This window comes from Osmia bicornis, chromosome 8 (assembly GCF_907164935.1).
Source record: "Osmia bicornis bicornis chromosome 8, iOsmBic2.1, whole genome shotgun sequence".
NCBI classification, from domain to species: domain Eukaryota; kingdom Metazoa; phylum Arthropoda; class Insecta; order Hymenoptera; family Megachilidae; genus Osmia; species Osmia bicornis.
The window spans coordinates 4,383,007-4,406,001 of record NC_060223.1 but is presented as its reverse complement, the minus strand read 5'-3'; the positions used below and the strand labels follow the sequence as shown (position 1 = coordinate 4,406,001).

Sequence of the window (22,995 nt, the reverse complement as noted above, 5' to 3'; positions counted from 1 at the left end):
GTATCTTTTTTTTGTAATAACATAAATGCCTAATATTGTATAATTTGACTTACAATAAAAATTTGAACAAAAACAATTTGTTCATTCTTTTTTAACTGATTCAGAAATTAATTAATACAATGCGTTTTTTAACCCTTGAATGACGGACCATGGAGAGATCCACAATTCTAATTTAATTCTGTACTTCATATCATTGATATCTTTTTAAATACCTTCAATAATTTTACTTAAAATTGGAATTTTATATTTTATTTGTGATCAAAAGTTAAAATAAGGATATTATTAATTTGCCATGCGTAACCACGATAACTCCATTCTCTCCTAAATTGTATAACCACTAAAGATCGTCATTTTGACAGTAGATTTAATGCATTCGTAAATTTTTTAAATTTTTCTTTTTGAAAAGTAATTTTTGTATTTGAATAATACTATAAGCACCGAATTAATTTGTGCATATAATAATATTCAATATCTTTCTTTTATTTTTGTCAATAAAATCATTTGAAGCAATTGCTACGCCTGGAACGACATATGTACATTCATAAATGTTCCACAAATTTCATACTGCCCCATTTAATTGAGCGAAGGCAAAACAATTCGAATTCCATCCCACATCTCTAAACACAGTAAAATCCCCATTATCTGGTTGATACACTACCCAAACATTCTGTTATCTGAACATTCCATTATACGAGCGATTCATTCTACAACGTCGTATCCTGTCTCCTTTGAAACAGGAACGCTTAACCAAGGGTTTGATTATAATACAACATAGAATGCACGCAAATTCATGCTAAATTAACGGCATAGTCATCCGAATAGGATCGTAATGTCACGCATTTAGAAGCACCAATTGCGTTAAACAGAGAGACCATGATGCAATTAGGGTCATTGGAATAAGTCAATGTTGTGATTCCATTATTGATAGGAATGCTATTATTATTGAAATGGAATTTTAATAGAAATTAGAGATAGAATATTTCCGAAAATATAATTACTATGAATAGATGAAAGATTAGGATTTTCGAAGGTTGTTTATCTATTTTGGGTTGTATAAGTCATTTGTAGCCCAAGGTATAATATTAGAAACAGAAATTTTGCAAAAATTGTAATTTTTAAGAATAGATAGAATATATTTCAATTGCTGAGAAAATCAAAATAGTAAAATAGTAAAATAGTAGAATAGCGAAATAGTAGAATAGTAAAATAGTAGAATAGTAAAATAGTAGAATGGTAAAATAGTAGAATAGTAAAATAGTATAATATTAAAATGGTAAAATAGTAAAATAGTGAATTAGTAAATTAGTAAATTAGTAAATTAGTAACATAGTAAAATAGTAAAATAGCAAAATAGTAAGATAGAAAATTAGTAAGACAGCAAAATATTAAGCTAGCAAAATAGTAAAATTCTAAAAAGCATAAAATTTGATCAAATTTTCCCCAAGAGATTGAAACAAGATGAACAAACAGCAAAATTACTCTTCCATAACAGAATTTCTCCTATAATTTAATGTCGCATCTGTCTACAGGCACCTTGGTACGACGGAATAAGCTCGAGGCTGTCCAAACAGCACCATCGGAAGCTTGTTTATCGAGCATTTGATTTTTCCAGCAGAAAGCCACGCGTGTTCAGCTTTCCATCCCTCGTTCAAATACACGATTGTACTTGCAGTCTCGAGGTAATCCGTGCTCCTTTCCCGACTGCACCGTTTATCCTTTAATTCCTCGTGTCAACATCAAACCCAAGCCCCTGGCACTTTCACATTCGAGGTAATTTTCATGCTTCAACCCGTCCGACCACAACCTTGTCCATGCTCGTTTTACAACGTTCGGACTCGTGTTCTGGCACATCCCTCTTTTCTCTTTGGCTTTGATATAAAGTCAGTGAACATATTCAAAGGGTTGATCCCTTTCTCATCTACGAATTACCAACGACACGAATTTTCTTCGATACCATGTAGTTTATTCTGTCATAATTTTGAAATAATCAACAGCGAAAGATTAAATTTTAATCAATAATTCGAGGATTTAATTATCTAAATAACGTTAATGAAAAATCAGTGCTTCTATTAGGAGAAATTAGATTAATCGTTTGCTAGAGGGTAGCAGCCTTATTTATTGACTTGATAGAACGCCAGGGTAAAAATAGATGACAACCACAGCTACCTTAAAATAGGTCGACCGTGTTGAAAATTTTCTCCTTTCAGGACGCTCCTTCGGGCATTAAACTCCTCTTTTAATAACGTGTTACCTGACCAAGCAACGTCGATGATAAGTACACGTGTAGCTCGCCTTTTTGGACGATAAACTCCCCTCAACACGTGTGTCGCGAACATTTAAGTGTCCTTCACTGGGATTTTCACACTGAGCCTCGTCGAAAGTGGCCAATCGATTCGTCCAATTGCAGTTCGGTTCCTTATTGATTTATCAGGATGGTGAAAAAAAAAGAGATTGATATCGTTTAAGGTGGAACGAATGATTTGATGTTTTTATTGATAAAGATAATTATAAGTGATATGTTCAAAAGCGGGGATGAGGTTGTGATAGAATATTTGTTGGACAGAAATAAATTCCTTCTTTCTATCCAGAGAAATAGTTGCTTCACAACTTTTCCCGCACCCCTTGTGTTGAAAAATAACTTCGTTCATGTCCACAACACCTTCGAGAATGGCATAAGATAAAAAGTAAAAAATGCAGAAAATTAAATAATTTGAAAGAAACACGATTCTTACCACTGAATATTAACAGTATAAATTACGTAACAGTCTTTTTCTTTTTAACGAAGCATCTACTAACATACACATATTCATTCAAAGATTCTTTATTCATTTGAATCAAACTTCATTGAAATTTCTAGGTGTATTTAATACTTTGATGGTCGCTTTGAGGTAATGTGTACAATTATTGACCCCCTAAAAGAATAAGAAATATAATATAACGCGTTTCTTAGCCCTTGGACGGCGGACCATGGAGAGAGCCATAATTTTAATTTTGTGTTTCATGTTCTGAATTTTACAATGTTCCTTTAAAAATTATTCTTCCAGTAAATGAAACGCTTCTGTTTAGAAATTATGCGTTTAACTTTAATTAAATAATAAAATATAATTATCTTTCGTAGTCTGAATAGAATTTATTATGAAAGAAACGCATTACATGTATTATATTTTCTACTTTTTTAGAAAAAGGGTCAATAATTGTATACTTTACTCTATGACTACTTTTTTTTTAAATTAAACAAAAATGATGCAACGAAAGGTTAATTACCAATCCAGTATAATTACAGTTCGTTCTGAGGTGACAAATGTGTTAATTTTCAATACACCCAGTATAATTTATCGAGGAAGATATCCTTTTAAGGATTCAGATGCACGCCTCGATGTGTACGTTGGTCATCTCGCTGGTTCTCAACTGATTATTTACGTGCAATTCCGAGGATGCATTGCTGTGCACCAGGTCCTGCTTCCTGTGCACCTGTCGAAGATCCCTGACCGGCCCGATGGCCACGCAACAGCTCTCCAGGGTCTTCCTGAAGGCAGCACGAAAGTCTCGGTTGAAATAGGCGTAGATCAGTGGGTTGAGGGCGCTGTTGAAGTAACCCACCCAGAACACCACCGCGACCACCGCATCACTGCTCTCGCAGGTGTCGCAGAGAGATGTGATGATGTACCTGTCGAAGGGAAATGAAGATTTATAGCCATTTGGGTATACGAAGTTTTGAAATGAAATTTTTGTTGAGAAACTGGGTTATTTAACCCTTTCGTGCAGTGGCGCGATCATACTGCTTTTAGGGGCAAAATATTTTAATTATAAAATAGAGCAAAAAATATTCATTATAGTATTTTCCTAAAAATTGTTTATAGAATCTTTATGTTTCTCTAATTTCCAAGTGAAGAGGAAAGTGGATTTTGGAGGGAAAATACTTTCTTATTGAATTAACCCTTTCGTACATCGATTATACTGGTTTTAGAGGCAAAATATTTTAATTATAAAATAGAGCAAAAATTATTTATTATAGTATTTTTCTAAAAATTGTTTATAGAATCTTTGTGTTTCTCTAATTTCCAAGTGAAGAGGAAAATGGATTTTGAAGGGAAAATACTTTTTTATTGAATTAACCCTTTCGTACATCGATTATACTGGTTTTAGAGGCAAAATATTTTAATTATAAAATAGAGTAAAAATTATTTATTATAGTATTTTTCTAACAAATTTTTATGGGATGCTAGTGTTTTTCTAATTTCCAAGTGAAGAGAAAAATGGATTTTGAAGGGAAAATACTTTCTTATTGAATTAACCCTTTCGTACATCGATTATACTGCTTTTAGGGGCAAAATATTTTAATTATATAAAATAAAGTAAAAATGATTTATTATAGTATTTTTCTAAAAATTGTTTATAAAATGCTCGTGTTTCTCTAATTTTCAAGTGAAGAGGGAAATGGATTGTAAAGAAAAAATATTTTTTAATTGAATTAAATCTACAGTGATTCAAAGGATTCAGAGCAAAGAGTTGACGAACTTTTAAGGACGCGTTCTGAATAGCAACCTTTGAACCCCCATATTGGCCCGATTTTGAGGCAGCGTAACAGCTGTCGGAGGATATACTATAGTGATTCAGGGAAAAGTGTATCGATAGCAAGTTGGAACGACTTCCTCCTCTGAGCTATTTAATCTCCATTCATGGAACAGCGTGGTGTGGTTTCGTGCTCGATCGCGATTCATCCACATCGAAATTGTTTCCATTGTTGCTGCTAGAATAGATTTATTGGCTTCTTTCGCACGAGTGCCGATCAAACTTCCATGCTTCAGGTATCGTCAGAATTTTCCTGTTTTTTTTTTCCATACCGAGGAACGCGGAAAATTTTTCCTCTCCGTTTCCAATAAAGCTGTGAATACGTCTCCCTCGAGAATTCTTCCCCGGCTATCATTATTCGATATAATAAAATTTTCAAGTGAAACGATAGATGTTTAATTACAAATTTAAAGGAGAAGATATATTCAGATCGATACTGTTCACAATTTAGATCCGGAGTGATATTCTCCGCAGACGATTTCAATAGACATTCAACCGGGTCTTTTGTGCATCGGGCTTCTTTTAAGCAACGGAAGAAAAAGGTTTGCTCATTAAACGACTTCTCCGTGACACCCAATGAGGCTCTGGCAGAGTGCTTTCAAGAACTTTTCCAATCCCTCAGAATCGGATACTCGTCCCCCTTTCTGTCGATTGTTCCCCGAACAGTTCACGTTTCAGATAACAGGATAGATTTTTATTTGTTCCCAAATAACATTGAGCTTTAATCGTAACATTAGCCAGCGATTCAAACTCGCACATTTTGCCTGGTTGAAATTACTCCATTCCCGTTCATGATCGAATTTAATCGCAGTGAAATTCCAGAAGAGCTAATTTCATTCCTGCCTATTCGATTAATTGAAATTATGTCATACAGAAATAGTTTAATTAGATATAGTTTAGTAGTTTAATAGTTTAGTAGTTTAGTAGTTTAGTAGTTTAATAGTTTAGTAGTTTAATAGTGTAATAGTTTAATAGTTTAATTAAATTGGGGATCGATTATTAACCAAGATCACCGAACTGAAACGACGGACCATGGAGAGAGCCCCAATTTTAGTTTAATATTGTATTTCATATTATTTTCATTTTCTAAATTTTTCACTTCCTGTTGAAGATAGTCATAGTTCCAAAAACTAACCCTAATCTAACCTAATATAATTTTCAGAAGATAACCTTGATTCTATTTTTTTACCCCTTCTTCATTAACCCTCGATCAGCGAACCATGGAGGGAGACACAATTTTAATTTAATTTTGTATTTCATATTATTATATTTTAATTTTCTGATTCCTTTAAAAATTATTCTTCCAACGTATGAAACTCTTTCATTTACAAAATTATATATTTAACTTTAGAATTTGTTTTGTAAGTTTGAGTCTCGATTGACCCAGAGTCCGCTGTTCAAGAGTTAAACTACCTCCTAGAACAAAATAAAATTTCACATCATAAAATTGATCATTTTTGCGATGTAAAATAAAAGGAAGAAACAATGCGATCGAGCATTAAATTGCTGGGGAGCTGAATAAGGGTAGCGGAAGACCGGAAATCCGACGTCGTTTGGTCGATTTGTCGAAAAAGGAAGAGAGTGAGAGGGTGGACGAGTTAATAAAGCGAAATGTACACGGTCTGACACCTCGGCGAGCGTAGAATCGTAGCATTTTCCTGTCGACCCCATTTTCCAAGGAAAGGAACGTTCTTTGAGCGTCCTCCTCCCTTTCTTCAACTTCTGTCCTGCACCCCTCGTTTCAAGAAATAATTCTCTCCGGAGCCTTTGTTTCCAAAGCTCGACAGAGTGGACGAGTTTCTCCTCTGAAACTGAAATCGAAAACGTCCGTTCGTTTGCTCATTTAGACGTTTCCATCAGACTGGAAGGGTTTTTCGACTATCTTCAGCTTAATTGTCGATCTTTGATAGATTTAATTTATTAATTAATTCCTCATTTTTACAAAATTCATCATTCTATTTTCCCAATTTTTAAGAATTTATCAACCTAATATATTATTATTACTAAACCATATTTTCACTAAAGGAATTAAATTAAATTAAATATGCTAATTACTTTTAAAAATATTATACAGAATACTTTGATTAGATAACTAAACTGGGCATTTTAATTTTAATTTTTAGAGAAATTAGTCTCTTCAATTAAACTAAAACGGCTGACTGTGGAGAGAGCCCTGATTTAAATTTAACCCTTTGAACTCGATTTCTTTTCGATGTATTTATTTTAAGCCAGATTGAATAAATTAATATACAATGATAAAATTTAACATTTCTTTAAAAGAAAAATATGAATTTTACATAAAAATTTATAATCTCATCTCCAGCATGATATACGAGTTCAAAGGGTTAATTTTGTATTTTGACTGTATTTTGATTGTTCTTTAAACTCTTAATTATTATTGGTTCACATTACTAAAGTAAAGGTCTAGTGGTTTTTTCAAATAGACAGTCTTTCAATATTAAGAGTTTTTCATTTTTTATTACAATATAAAAATATTCAAAATTATTTCATTTGAAAAAAAGGTATCGCGTATTGTATGCCATCGAATTACGACGATGTCACAAAGGTAAACTGTGTACCAGTTACACAGTCAGTTACCTCGTTGTTGGTTATCGATGGGATTAACCTCGTGACCCCGTCGAACTTGTGGATTCTAAGATGACCCCTTACAAATCCACCAATGACCGTGTCGCAGCGGGTTGCAGCCAATCGTAATCGATACACCAGATTTTCCCTGTACACGTATTCCAGCTAGATGGAAATGGAAATTCTGGTAACAACCGCGGTGCAACGTTGTTGCAACGTGTCCCGTGGTTTGCTAACTGCAAATTTCCGTGACGGTGTTCATGACAAGCAATAGTAAATTCAGAACGCGCGGCACAGTTCGTTCCATGAATATAGAATCGACTTAATCGTTGACTTTCACATGTGCTAATTAAATATCTTGATGTATGCTGTTCGTACACCATGATGATTCTTTATACTCGAAAATTGTTAATGTTCCTAATAAAATATTGTTCGTTGCAATCTATCACATGTAGTATTTTTTATGTAGTATTTTTCGTCAAATTCTAAGCTTTAAATTGATGTACCATGATCGCTATTTTGCAATACTTTTCTGTCATGAAATTACAATAGAATTTAATAGTGTCAGAATTGGCTATCTGAATAATACTTAGATGCATGTTTGTTGCAATCTACAAGCAGCCATTTTGTAATAAGAATATCGATGAGAGCTTCAGGTATTATTTTTCGTCAAGTTTTAAGCTTTAAATTGATGTAACATAGACGCTATTTTGCAACACTTTTCTCTCATGAAATTATAATGTTTGTTGCAATCTATAACCAGCCATTTTATAGTAGGAATATCGATGCGGGTTTTATGCAGTCTTTTTCGTCAGGTCTTAAGCTTTAAATTAATGCAGCATAAGCGCTACTTTGCAGTACTTTTCTGTCATGAAATTATAACAGAATTTGATACTGTAAAAATTGGCTATTTGAATAATACTTGAATGCATTAATTGTTGCAATCAATAAGCAGCCATTTTGTATTAAAAATATCGATGCGAGCTTTATGCAGTCTTTTTTGTCAGGTTTTAAGCTTTAAATTGATATAACATAAGTACCATTTTGCAGTAATTTTCTGTCATGAAATTATAACAGAATTTAATAGTTTCAATGCATGTCGATGCATTGTTCGTTGCAATCTACCATCAGCCATTTTGTAGCAAGAATATCGATAAGGGTTTTATGTAGCCTTTTTTGCAATGCTTTAAGCTTTAAATTGATGTAGCATAAACGCTATTCCGCAGTAATTTTCTGTCATGAAATCGTGATAGACTTTATGCCAGAATCATCCAATCTGATACGGCAACTACGAACGCTTAACGCTCGAGACGATAGGAGAACGGGATGCAACAGCATTTCACGGATAAATTTCGCAGTTTCGAGGTAACGAGCATCGTGACCAATCGCGTGTAGCGAAACGATGCAGCTGCAATCTGGCTGCAGCTGGGGATATTTCGAAACAAGTCTCGCGCACAAATGTATCCGTGTTTGGAGCCCTGTGCAAGCAACCGGAGATCGCGGCGGTGCTCTTCCTTTTTCCACCGGATGATATCGATCCGTTTCCCCACACCGCTTCCTACCCCCCGTTCCTCCTCGAATTACCAAGCACTTAAGAATTTCGGGATGCACCGCAATATCGAAGATGCTCGAAGCTGGCCCATCGAAATTCCACTGAAGTATAAGAAGGACCTACTTTTTACCCTCGACTTTCCTCCACTTTTCCTTCTTTTCCTTCGACCGTCCTCTAAACGTTGGAATCTCGAGGGTGGATGATGAGATGGATACGTTTGCTAAGAAGGAAGTTCTATGGGGTTGCGCTCGTGAAAATGTCTGTAAGGGAAAACACTGGAAGAGTTTGAATTGATGCATCTTCACTCGAACAAATTGTTCGACATTACTTATCGCTTAACTTTATTGCGCTATGCTTTCAAAAATTTCTCTTTTTAATTTTATATTTCTCTGAGTAAATTGTATAAAAATTTGAAAGAACGTTGCATGAAAAATAGAAATGAATGGAAAAGTTAAACGAGGAAAATTGCTGGGTTAATTAGCGAACAGAGGCGCATCCGTTTAAAAATAATGTTACAACGAATTTATATCGATAAATAACAAATTTCATTGATTAAATATTATTTAAACGGCGAGCCATCGTTGGCGCAAAGTGTATTGACGCGAAATCAAAGGGGTTGGAACGAAAATTTACCGTGGCTCGTGCATCGCATCGTTTGCACCGATCTATAAATAAACTTCTGAAAGCGAGCGTTTATCGTTGGAATTTATTAAAGCTTGAAAATTCCATCGATGATGCGTATTTTTCGATGATTTTATAAACCATTATTTATCCCGATATCGTGAAACATTGAAATTACTCCTGAAATACACGAAATGTTTCTTCAGAAACGAGGAGGCTAATGTGGCAATTGACCCGCAATGAAAATCTGTTTCCCAACGAAAGCGTGTAATTATTATACCATCGGCGAACAGAAATTTTAATTAAATTTAATCTTGTTACCAAAATATCGAGAACCGCAAAGTTGGAATAACGTTATTTTCATTTGCGCGAAATTTTTTCACTGTTTTCTGTTTACGACCCTCCGATATCACGAAACGTTTCCGGATTTTTACGAGAAAACTAGCAGAAAAGTTTTCGCATAAGTATCATCGGCTTTCCTCGTTACGATACACGATCGCAATTCCGGTTAATATGATGAAAGTAGTTTCGAAGAGTACTTTTAGAACGCGTGGACGCATAACGCTCCTTTCCCCTCATTTAGTACATTCCAACGAGTTTCCTAATTACCGGAGTGTCGGCTTAACTTGGATTGCGTTTCCTTTAGAGGCGTGGGAGAACTTGAAAATGTCGGGTCGGGTCGGTTTGGGTCGATGAATTTTTTGGGGATATTCAAAAGCGTCCAAAAATTCGAAACCATGGTTGTTTAATAAAATTAGTGTCGTAATGTCATTTGGATTCTCTAAATTTTCGGGAATCCCGATATTGTCGGGTATTCGATTCGACCTGGTTCGATTCGACTCGATCCGATTCGATCCGACTCGATCCGATTTAATTCGACTCGATCCGATTCGATCCGACTCGACCCGACTCGACCCGACTCGATCCGACTCGTTCCGATTTAATTCGACTAGATCCGATTCGATCCAATTCGATCCAATTCGATCCGACTCAATCCGACTCAATCCGACTCGACCCGATTCGATCCGACTCGTTGCGATTTAATTCGATTAGATCCGATTCGATCCAATTCGATGCGATTCGATCCGACTCAATCCGATTCGATCCGATTCGATCGTCCCGATATTTTCAAGGACCCAACTCGACTCGACCCGATCATCGGGTTCCCACCCACTTCTAAGTTTCTTATACCTTGTTAAACCGATGAGAAATACTGTAAAATTAACGAAATTATTAAAAATGAGGTTAATTATTGAAATTTCGCTTTTTAACCTTCGAACCCTGGAAAATTGATTAACCTCTCCGATAAATTTGATCACAAAGCTGTTACTTTATTAAACAGTGGATTATAGATTGAATTTTTGGCTGCAAAATTGAATAACATGCTGGCTAGATTGAAGCGTAGGTAAAATTCAATTTACCGGAAGTGACGTGTTCACAAAGCGATGATTACCAAGAGCAATTACACATCATTAAATCGATATAAAATTGACGTTCAGTTGAAGAGTATGAAAAAGTGTTTTTTAAATAGAAGTTACGAAATGAAATTTACCAAAGAAAGAAAGGAAGCCAACAAGCGAGAAACGCTGACATGATGATTCCAAGTGTCCTGGCAGCCTTTCGTTCTCTCCTCATTTTACTGCTGCTAGTGATCGGTGGATCCTCTGGTTGTGGATCTGGCGATGATTGATCCACTGTCGGAAGTGTGGTCAGACCAGCGGAAATGCCATTGATCTGCAGATGCTTGTTCAAAAGCGCAGCCGCAACTTTGCTCCTGCGAACAAACGTTCCATTTATGCACCTCTGTTTATTTAACAACTTCAAAAGCAATTTATTTTTTCTGTCACAGTCAGAAACGAGCAGGTAGATTATAATAAGTATCATTAAAAATAATTCATTTTGCAGTTTTAAATTTCATTTGTCGGTGGATTATTCAGCTCGCAATTAATTATCATTAGTAAAGTAGTAATAATACTTTGAATATTCTTTATTCTTTTGCTTTGAAATCGTTTAATTAAATTAAATCCGCGAATTAGGTCATTTGCCTCGACCGTAATTACTTGCAAAACATTGCATTAAATTTTAATAAATCCAATCATTATGGGGACTTTCCCATCAATTCGATTAAAATATAGATAATTTTTGGGATTTTTTATCCTTTAATGACTTGGATACTGAATTAAATCAGAATTGTGGCTCTCTCCACGGTCCGCTGTCCAAAGATCAAGAAACGTATTATATTATATTTCTTATTTTTTTTTGGAAATGGGTAAATTACCTTATTAGTGACTATGGTATGAATCATTTTGAGACAAAAAAACATATTGGCGGTGTTTTATGCAAGTTTCACCAAGAATTATAAAAAAGAAGCAAATGTCAATTTTACGCATAAAAGTGTCAATAACAAAAAAATATGTGTTCTAAAATTCACCACTTTGGTTCATGCGACAGCTAATTCAATAACAAAAAGAATGCCGCAAAAATTTTTCAAATCGATTCATAATTTTTACCACCATCCATTAAAATCGCGTGTCGAGAAAACCGCGTTTAAAATTTTATTTTGCATTTTCATATCTGTTTTATTAAAATTAGGTACTAATTACAGTGATTTCCTTTAATTAGCTATTCCAACACCGTATAGGACTTCGTATAACTTAGAAAGCTAATTCCTTGCCTCTTGATGAGAAAGTCTCCTCAGATTCTCTTCGTTTATTAGAATATGATTACTTACAAACTTCGGTTGTTAATAATTTCTAGTAAAGAATCTTAAACGAAATTACAACGACAAATATGCGCATATTTTCCATGTGAGGTTGGTATTCCCTCTGTGTAGTATTTTCCAAATAGCGCACGTATTCGAAGTTCCAGGGAAGAATAGAGATTGTTATACTCGATGCAAAGCCCGTCGGGCTATAGACGGTCTATTGTCACTGGAACCCTTTGTCTCCCTCTCTCCAAGGCTCTTCTTCTCCACCATGACTCTTCGCTCTTGGAGTTGTTTCAAAAGTTGAATTAAAATAACGTTTTCTCGAGGCATTGGAAAGTCTGAGGGGGCGTCAACGACCCCCGCGTTATTCGATACGTTAAATTGCAAAATGAAAGGATCGTGCTTTGAATAATTGCAATTATCGGCGTGCTGAAAATAGAAAATTGTTATTCCCGTTCGGAGAAGTTGACGTTAATTAATGAAACCTTAAGCGGGTCTTCAACAGATTCTGTCCCTGTTAAATTGAATTATACCGAATGCAGATTGCTTTGTTAACTGCACTAATTATAGTTCCTTCTGTTACACTCAACACGAGCTAAATCGCAAGTTAGCAGTAACAGCAGGTTCTTAACAACCTCTGCAAACATTTCCTTTCTTAGTTAAGGAAAACTGAACTGCTGTTCGAGTTCTGAAACTTCGCCCAGCTGTAAAAGTAAGAAACCGTATTTAAAACAGTCGTAAAAAACAAGATATGAAATTGTAATTTTGGATAGATTAAAAATTAATTAAGAAAGAGATTATTCTTTCCAAGGAAATTGAGGGAAGATAAAATGAGTGACAAACATTTATCTTTGAACGTAACGTTTCGTCTTTTTTCAAACACTTAATTGTTATTTAAGGTCCACAAACAACGAGGTAAATAATTAAGGTTGAAGATAAAAGGATGCTCTAAAAACAGCCGAAATTTTTTTGAAAATAGATGAGTTTATCTTCCATTTTATCTTCTATCGATTTAACTAAAGAAACCACTTCTTACTCGAAGGAAATTAACCTTTCTAAATTTTATAAGAAGTTTAATGGATGAAATTTAATTCAATAGGGTTTGGAAATTAAATTCATGAACCTCTTCACTATACCTACACGCATAATAGTTAAATAAAAATTATAATTGTGGATGGAAAAATATTGAAAAAATCTACTATTTTCACCCCCAATATTTCTGAATTATATATGTAATTATTTTAAAGAGCAATTCCTGTATTATTTTATCTGGAAACTTGAATTTCAGTGATGTAGTCGACCATAAGTCAGACGTTCACTCAGGATCAGTAGAAATATCAACGCATAGTCAGACATCGACTCAATGAGAGATTAATCAGATTTATTTTATTGTAAACAATTTTATTATAAATTTAGGAACTTATTATTACAAATTAATAATCTAAATTTGATTTATTCTCAATACAATTTTTGTTCAAGAGGCACAGTTTCAGTTTTCTAATAATTTTTATCTTTCATTTCGAGGAAAGTTGTTCATAAAAGTCAGTTAATCTCAATACTTGACAAGGAAACGACCGAAGTTTTCCGCCCTTTGATCGACTTTCAACATTCTGCTGTTGACAAAAAAGGAAAGGAAAGTATCTAGCTACAGTGTGTCAGGAAGAACAGAAACAGCAGATGCGAAAGCAATCGAGGGAAACTTTTATTAGCTTCTTGGAAAATTACTTCTACATCCCGATCGGGAACTTTGGACTTTGATCTGAATCTCCTCTCAATTTCCTGCTGATGAGGATTCTTTCGTTCAAAGCTGAGAAAAGCCTCGCGCCTTTCTTGAAGGATCTGGAAAAAAAAAAAAACTTTCAACCTGGGAATCGAATTAACTCACAATTTCACCGTTCCTGCATCGAACAGGAAACGAAGATACTTGCCCTCGTTTCGCTTTCTTGGATCCATTTAACCGGCAATCGACCGTGAATTTCACAGTATAGGGGCCGGTTTGATAGCGCGCTTCGAAAATCGAGAAAATCAAAAACCGACGTTAAGCTTTACGTTTACGATCCTTCCTTTACTTCGGAAGAAGTTGCTGGAAGACATTGCATTTAATTCAAAATTGTTTGCTTTAAGTTGAAATGAGATATAAAAATTTGTTATATAAAAAGACAAGGGTAAAATTTAATAAATTACAAAACAGGCATAGATAATTTAACGTTCTGATGGCGGACCATGGAGAGAGCCACAACTTTAATTTAATTCTGTACCTCGTATTATTTTAATTTATTAAATTTTACATTATTCCTTTAAAAAATATTCTTCCAATGTATAAAACTCCGTTTAAAAATTATACCCTTAACTTCAGGTTAATATAACATCGATAAAAAAAAAAAGATTGCTTCTATTAAAACTGTCTCAACAACGATGACACTCTTGTTTCCTGGGTCCATTATTTGATCAGCACCCAGTGCACTCCCACTTTTTATCCCCATGTTTTTCGCTTCTCGTAATCCTCTAACGATGAGCCTTCGAATCGTGCGACCCAGTTTAACAAGTGGCTGCACCGTGCAAATATTCTGCGAATACCAGATACGTGCTGGTGCAGGAAATAAGCAATCAACATCTGTAGAGAACCGTAATGGTGTCTTTTTTTATATTTTAATTCACGTCCTTTCTATGTTTCTGCTGCAATTATTCTTTGTCAATTTTCTCATTCCATCGATGTAATTGCAAATCGTTTATAAAAAATAAAAATTTCAAGAGTGCATTTCTGTGTTAGAACACGAAGAAGGAAAACGAATAGAGAAGTTCAAGATTGTAGACGTTGATCAGACAAGATTTGATAGAAAGTTTCCTCGAAAACAGATTTCGTCACCGACTTTTTCGTGTCCTGAAAACCTCAAAGACGCCGAACGACTGAGTCTCGAATTGAACACGTCTTCAAATTCACAGCCACGATTTATTCGTAAAGCAGCAGGGAAACGAGATCCGTTCTCGAGACACGGTGACTCCTTTGGCCGTTCAGAGGAAAAAATTAAATCTGTGGCTGCGCTTTCAATTCCGCTTCAAAGGATTCCGTCTACAGTCTCTGGCACGATTGATGCTCCAACAAGCCGGGATCTTGCTGGAAGCACGACTTTTATTGTCAAAGCGGAAACTCATCCTATCCGTTTGATCTGTTGAAAACTTGAAGAAATTCGAGAACTAAAACCAAAATTGGGAAATGCAAAATTAAATTAATTAGATTTGTAGCTCTCTCCAGGGTCCGCGCTCTTGGGGCCTTCTGCATGGTCCGCCATTCGAGGGTTAAATACACAATCTCCGAATCGGATTTAAATTAATATAATTTTTTCTTTTTTACGTTCTTTATCTGCAGCTTCTTGCCATTGAATTAACCATAAATTTTCTTGTTTTTTTATTAAATGTAACATCATAGTAGTCGATGAACTTTATTATAAATATCCGTTTACGTCTTTCGATTTGATTAAATAGATAGGAAATAAAAAGAAAAAAGGAATGAGGGATATAATTGGGACAATCAAATGTACACTATCTTAGCGTGATAAAAGGCAGACGTAAGTTTAAGTCTTACATTCTTCCCTAAACAACTTCTTTCGCACGACGAAAATAATCAAGTTCCACCGTTAAAAAGCGCTGAGTGTTTCCAGGCGTATTGAGTTTGGAAATATTGCATTCCGTTCCATCACCGTGTACTAAAATCGCGTAACAAATTTTGTTCCGGTTCGATATTTCCGTGCAATGTTTCCAACTAAAATTGTAGAGGTATTTTTTTTTTTTTTTTTTTTAGAATCGAAGAACGATAGTTCAGGCATCACTAAAAAAATCACAATATTTATTCAATTCTTTTTTTCGAATAAAACAAAAGTAAGTTAGAAATTGAGAGAAGTAGATTGAATATTAATTAGCAATTTGTTAAGTAAGATTAAAATTCCTTGGATATTTGAAAAGAAGGAATAATTTCAATTTTAATTGCGAATATATGCATTGCAAATAATCTCTTCGGCGATAATTAAACCGAATTAATGGCTGAATGCATAAGTAAAATTTCTGGGGAACCGACTGGTATCCCCGTTGGACGATCTTATTGGAAATTTACAGAATAAGGCGAATTTTCCAGGGTTATTCGAGAACGGCAGCTTGAAGTGGTGTATATCGACCACTATGCCGACACAATGCATTTTTACTGAAGCATTCTCGATTATCCTATAAATGGACGGCTGGAACCTTTATATACCTTAACCTTGACTGCGGCAGCAACAAAAATTAATGATTACCAGAGTGGAAAGCGGAGAAATTTTCTTTTCTTTAATATCAAAGTTACAAGTCAATCGTGAAAATCAAATTTGTATTTATATAAATGTCAGCAGGGATTGAACTATAGAACATTTTCAGGAATTCATGAAAAGGCAAAAGTTTTGAAAGCAATTCGATTGATATTTATGGGGCTGTACGAATCTTCGAGATTGCTAACTTTCGAAGTCAAATTAGTTAACAGGCTGAGTGGGAGTCTGAGAGTTCTAAGTAGGTGAGCCTCAGTTAGCACTTCCGGTAAGATCTCTGTGCTGAATAGATATTTCAAGTTGAACCTGTAATGCCTTAATTCCAGAGGATCCTAACTTTTGGAAGTAATTTAGAAGCTCTGCGGTTCTGAATTTCAAATACGGTGAAATAGTTGCATTAATTAAGAACAGCTTCAGCTCTTATCTATAAAAATTATTCAAATGCTCCTCGTTGCTTTGAAATTTGCTTAAAATATAGATAAACTAATATGATTATTTGTGATAGAAAATGGAAGTAAAACAAATAATTTAACTGGATTTGAATTGAAGTGACTAAATTACAGATACTGTTTTATGTAGATGTAAGTTATTTCTCGAAAGAAACGTTTCATAAATTCAGGTACTTAGATATTTGGAAGCTTAAAAGTTTAGAAAGTTAGGTGTTTGGAAGCATAGAAATTTTAATATTCAAAAATTGGAAAACTTAAGAATTTAAAAACTTACAAAATTTTATATTTAAAAATTTGGAAGCTTAAAAATTTGAAAGATTAGAAATTTAGGAGTTTAGAAATTTTAATATTCAGAAATTAGAAAGCCTAGGAATTAAAAAACTTAAAAATTTTAGTATTTAGAAATTTGGAAGCTTGAAAATTTAAAAGATTAGACATTTGGAAGCTTGAAAATTGAGAAGTTCAGAAATTTAGGAGCTTAGAAATTTTAATATTTAGAAATTAGAAAGCCTAGAAATTTAAAAATCTAAACATGTTAGTATTTAGAAATTTTGAAGCTCTCAAATTTAGAAGTTTTGAAAGCAAGCTTAGAAGTTTCTGTGCTTAGAAATTTTTATTCTTAGAAATTAGAAAGCTTAAGAATTTAATAACTTACAAATTTTAGAGCTTGGAAATTCTAATGTTTATAAACTCGAAAATTTAAAAGTTTAAAAATCTAACTGGATTTTAACCGAAGAGGTTAAATTACTAACAGAGATCCATAATGCCATCCTTTCCGTTTCATGATAATATTACAAGAAATGCAGGTTTTTCATAAATTCTATTGAATCGACGCCTCATCAGTCATCGAAACTGCCAAATGTGAATGAAACTTTTGAAAGCAGTTTGATTAATGTTCCTGACCGAAAGTTCCACTATCGCAACTACGAATCGCTCATGCTGCTTCCCCTTTTTCTTTTTCACGGGATAAAATGAAGATGGTGGGTGGTTAAGAGCGAAGCTAGGACTGAGAGTAAGTAATAATCCTTCAGATTAAGGCCGGAGCTGGATGAACGAAGTTCAATTTCAGCCGCTAGAAGAGTCGACTCGATGGTTCCATCACTGGTTAGGAATAAAATTTATAAAAAAGGTGTTCACTTAATTAAGCTGCAATAAACACCTGGATGTAATCTCCTTCCCGAGATCGTTATTCTTCTCGAGAACATTTAAAGAGAAAGGGAAACGTCTAATTTTCAAAAGTGATTAGGAATGATTTTAATAATATTTAATGTGGAATTAAACATTTTTTTATTGTTTCCTTCTGTAGATACAAATGGCTGAATTAAAGTATATTGATACAATGTGGGCCACGTAGGAAGGGAAGCCACTATCTTGGCCAAGTTGTCCGATACGAGGGAACATAACAATAATTTCTACGAGTCCCGTGACATTTCTGTCGATATAGTTGAGTTATCCAACACGTTACTCATCGCTCTTGGATGTATAATGCAGCTCGCGTTATGCATACGCCAGGTGCGTTCGTAAAGAGCGTCGATTTGCGAATGCCCCCGATACGCTGGTTGAATTTTTCATTTTAGTGACTGAAAATCATCTTACTATCGGAAAATCGTTCCCTCCGAAGGAAATTGTATTTTCATTTTTCAGCTAGAATTTATGCGGCCATGTTCGTACCAACGGTGAATTTTAAACAGTTTTATTTGTTAAGGTGAAAATACTTTCCAAAATTTATAATACTCCTTTAAATATTATTTTCTACTGTATAATAGGGATGAGTGGAGTTATCACTTATGGAAAATTATTAATATCTTCATTTTAAATTGATTTTTTCAAACTTTTCAAATACAAATAAAATGTAAGATTTTAATTTCAAGTAAAATTATAGAAAACATTGCAAAAAGTTAAATATGGGATAGTATAAAATTTAGAAAATGAAAATAATATGAAATACAAAATTGAATTGAAATTATGGCTTTCTCCGGGGTCCGTCGTCTTGGGACTCTCTCCATGGTCCGCCGTCTTAAGAATCTCTTTATTACATATTTAAAGAATAGTCAAATGAAAAAAAACAGTGACAATCAATGTCATCTGACTTGTGTAGGGTCAGGATGACCAGATTGCAGGTCACGATAATTATAGTGAGGTCATGATGATCATTATACTTGAATCTTATGGAATCGAGATCGGGGTCATGATCACTTTTGTGTCATAAATTTAAAAATAAAAAGAGGTATTCTTCTGTTCATGTTTTTATTACCAATCAAAAATCATATAATATTAGACATTTATATTATATAAAAAGAAAATACTTTGATTCTCATGACCCCAATTGCTCGTGTAATTTAAAAAGTTGTAAAAAGAGGTCTTTTAATAATTAATTTAACCATTTGTTATAATTTTATTTATAATTTTGACGATCGTTACGATAAACACACTACTAAAAATTGTATCATCTGTGACCTTCCAAGGTAGTCAACGTGTTAAGTCACAAAGAGACAATGCTTATACACTTGATCTAGTAGAGATAGGTAAGGTGTTAAGATGCTTCTTGAAAGTATTTGACGGGTCTTTGTTCGAAAGCCTCTATGCTTATCGAATCGGGAATGGCTGAGGCTAATTAACCTACATATCGACGAGCACCAACCATTACGTGAACTTCAACAGCTCATTATAGCCCAGGCCTGAAAAAGCTCGCGATTCCTCGAGCTCTTCACGTCGAATCGCTCTCACTGCCTCCATTATGATTCGGATGGGTCCGAGTGAGTACTCGTTGATGATGTTTGACCCTCGAAACTCGATGAATCTTTCTCTTTTTTCTTTTTCTTTCCCTAGCAATAGTGAAGAGCAGATTCGGGATGTTATTGTTCGAGCTTTGGAAACGATTGTGTAGGACTATTGGATTTTTCATTTTTCATCAGTGTTGTTACGAAAGGATACTGTGTCCAGAATTTTTGTTACAGTTTCTGATGGAATTTTTCAATCTTTTCGGTTGAAAAGTGGATAAATAATTTAAATTGTTCGATAGAAATTGCGAATTCAAAGGGGGAATAGGAAACCACACCAAGGATACTGCATGTCCTTAAATTCAAGATCCTTGGGATTCGAGCTCTCTCGAGTGTCCACACGCAGTTTCCTTGGATACTGTCTAGAAGCAGTCTATCAGTTTCACGTTACTCAATTTACCATGGAAACCCACCGTAACGACCGTACGAAATTGTTGCGACAGTTTCAGCAAAGCTAAATTCTCAATAACGTCGGTGTAACTCTGTTGTTGAACCTTCGCCATTTCTCAACTACCTACTTCCTCGAAGGATCTCCCGGTCGTAAGTTTGGAAAACAGAAACGTTAGACGGAACTTGAATAACCATGAGACTTTACTGTACTATCGAACACATTCACCACTTTCATTTCCTCACTGGAGAAACTTCCACACGAGTTATTCTCTTGTTTGAGCTTATTATCAATAGTGAATAACCAATTTCATTATCCGTTGAAACTAAATTGTACCTTTCATTCTAATCATATTAGGTATAATATAATATTAGGTAATATTAGACATACTATATCTAAGTAATTAAAGGTAATTTAGTATAAATTGAAATAAATTAAATTAAATTAAAATTTAATTTAGTTTAGAATTTAAATTAAATTATATTTATTCTAATGTTTCATAAATTATTTATTATATTTGTTGAGAGTACGAAGGTGATGGCATTGAATAGATATTAGAATTATGTGTGTATTCAAGAGCTGGAGACACTATTATTATGGAGGAACATCCTCTCCTTCTTTTGTTGTTCAGTTCCTTTTCTACGATTTGGCGAATCGATCTATCTGAGTTTAACCGGTGAACTGATAACGTGTATGTGTAGTGATAATTAGCAGATGCAATATAGATACATATTATAATAATAATATTAATTATTATACATTATATAAAATAACTTGAATTTCATTTTAATATTGTATTTATTTAAGATTCTGGGAGTCAAATTCAAATCAATAAATAAATGTGGCTCAGTCGGCGGACCATGGAGAGAGACCAATGGATAAGAATTCTTCCCTCTAAAATTGTTTGAATTTCTAATAAAACATGTATCACACTTCAAAAGTGAAAGGGTTAATGAATGAAAATAAGAACACTGTTTTATATACACGTTTCACATTAATCAGGGCAATGTCACAGATCGATGATTGATCGATTACCCAGGATCATCGAGAATGCAATTACTCGCGTGTAACGTCGCCGATAACAAGGACACCGGATTGACGCAACGGTTGCTAGATATATTTATCCTTTCCCTGGTTATTTTTAAATCCTTCATTCAGGCCGACTGACAATCGTTCGATTGTTCCATGCAATTGGATAACAAATATTTCATTGCTTACATTTCGCAGATAAAATTGAAATATTTCCTCAACATATTACCATTCCCGCGCGTGTACTATTTTTTATTCGCACACGTACCATTTTTATTCCTCCCCTTTTTTTAACACGTTCCCTTTGAAAGACACAGCATTGAATAAAATGTGGATCAATATTATGTGAAGCTCGCGTTGAACTCGACATAAAAACCTTGTTTCTGCTAGAACGATGAATTTTTCTGTAATAGTCAAGGTCTACAAATATTTATCGCAATATTATGGTAATTACTCTTGGCATACTTTTTTCATTTACATAATTCGCATAGAAATACAGGTTGAAAATTTGACATTTCTTATCATTTAAAGTATTTGAACTAAATAGTAAATAATTTCATCTATCAATTTAAATTTTCCATTTACCCATTTTATGAAATTAATATAATATTAATGACACTTAGGATTTTCTTCTTTTCAGTTATTTGATTGTATTAAATTTAATAATTAATGTATTAACGTGCTTCACTAGCATACATCCGGTTTCACTGCGGAGCCTAACGCGTTAATGGAGGGAATAAGTAGATTGAGTCGTTGGTCAGACTCCCTGATGCAAAGCAGTAGGTCAAACAAGTGATAATAACTACGCTTGGTCAGGCAGCTGCGTTGAGATAGTCCGATGAAATAGATAGAATAAATTGATATGACGGTCGAATTGAATTCGATGTGAGAGTTGGGGAAAGGGTTTCCATAATGAGGTCATTATAAATAGCATCTCAGCCGAAAGGAGATGCAATATTTCTGCTTCCTTGGCTCGGAAATTGTACAATGAATGCGACTGAAGAATTCGTATTCCAGGCTGAAATTATTCGCATATAAATAGTAAAAATTAACAACTATATTATTTAAACTTATACTAATTAGTATATAAAATAAATTTATTTATATAACAAATAGGAGATGGGATGAGACTGTTGGAAATTATTATTTCATATCGAATTAGTGAAACATTATGGATTAATTTATTTATTTAATGTCGCATTGATTTCCAAGTTAGATTATTATTATTTTTAATAAAACCTTAGTGCCTAATTCTTAAATTATTATTGGTATATTTAGGATCGTATTATTGCTATTATTTTTTTTTTAAGGAAAAGAAGGCAGTTTTTATCTGAAAGGTTAAAGTATTTTGGAATTGGGACAATAGATTCTTCCAGGAAATTGAATAAAGAAATTGAGGCCACACACTTTTAATAAACAATGTGTAAAGATATTACCTCTGGCTATCCGGTATCCACCTTCGGACGTTAAAAATTGATAAAACCCAGATGCTGGGTTCCGCTGCAATGTCAGTAATATTTATGAATTGCTTTGACGGAAACGAATGATCCAGCACTTTAGAGCGCCAGAGGTGGACAACTCTGAAAGTGACACCTGTTAAATAATAATCCAAATTTCGCAGATACTCGTTTATGTGAACATAGGTATTTCTAGAGAGAAACTTTCTAGTAACGTAGATACTTAGATATTTGGAAGCTTAGAAATTTAAAAAGTTATAAATTTAGAAGATTAGAAATTCTAATATTTAGAAACTGGGAAGCTTCCAAATTTTAATATTCAGAAATTTAGAAAGCTAGAAATCATAATGAAAAGCTTAGAAATGTACAAATTTAAAAATTTCGCAGCTTCCAAACTTTAATATTTAGAAATTTGGAAGCTTGACAATTTGAAAATTTAGAAATTTGAAAGCTTAGGAATTAAAAAACTTAAGAAATTGAGAGCTTAGGAATTTTAATATTTAGAAATTTGGAAACTTGACAATTTGAAAATTTAGAAATTTGAGAGCTTAGGAATTTTAAT

At 34.0% G+C, this 22,995-nt stretch overlaps 1 protein-coding gene and 1 long non-coding RNA gene across 5 annotated transcripts in view; one reads left to right on the top strand and one right to left on the bottom strand.

Moving 5' to 3' along the window:
• The window catches only part of LOC114878172, a 48,471-nt gene that overhangs the window by 11,032 nt on the left and 14,444 nt on the right, over nt 1–22,995 (top strand). The gene's annotated exons all lie outside the window — the stretch shown is intronic.
• LOC114878171 (octopamine receptor beta-1R-like) overlaps nt 1,368–22,995 on the bottom strand; it is a 49,904-nt gene continuing 28,276 nt past the window's right edge. Inside the window, exons 3-5 of one of the 2 annotated variants that reach the window (XM_029191662.2) lie at nt 10,884–11,105; nt 3,601–3,667; nt 1,368–3,526 (exon numbers count right to left, since the gene is read on the bottom strand). In XM_029191662.2, the coding sequence (XP_029047495.2) occupies nt 3,413–3,526; nt 3,601–3,667; nt 10,884–11,105 (403 nt within the window). In that variant the 3' untranslated portion in view covers nt 1,368–3,412. Of the gene's footprint in view, nt 3,668–10,883; nt 11,106–22,995 lie in introns of both variants that reach the window. The other variant, XM_029191661.2, reaches the window with a different exon arrangement.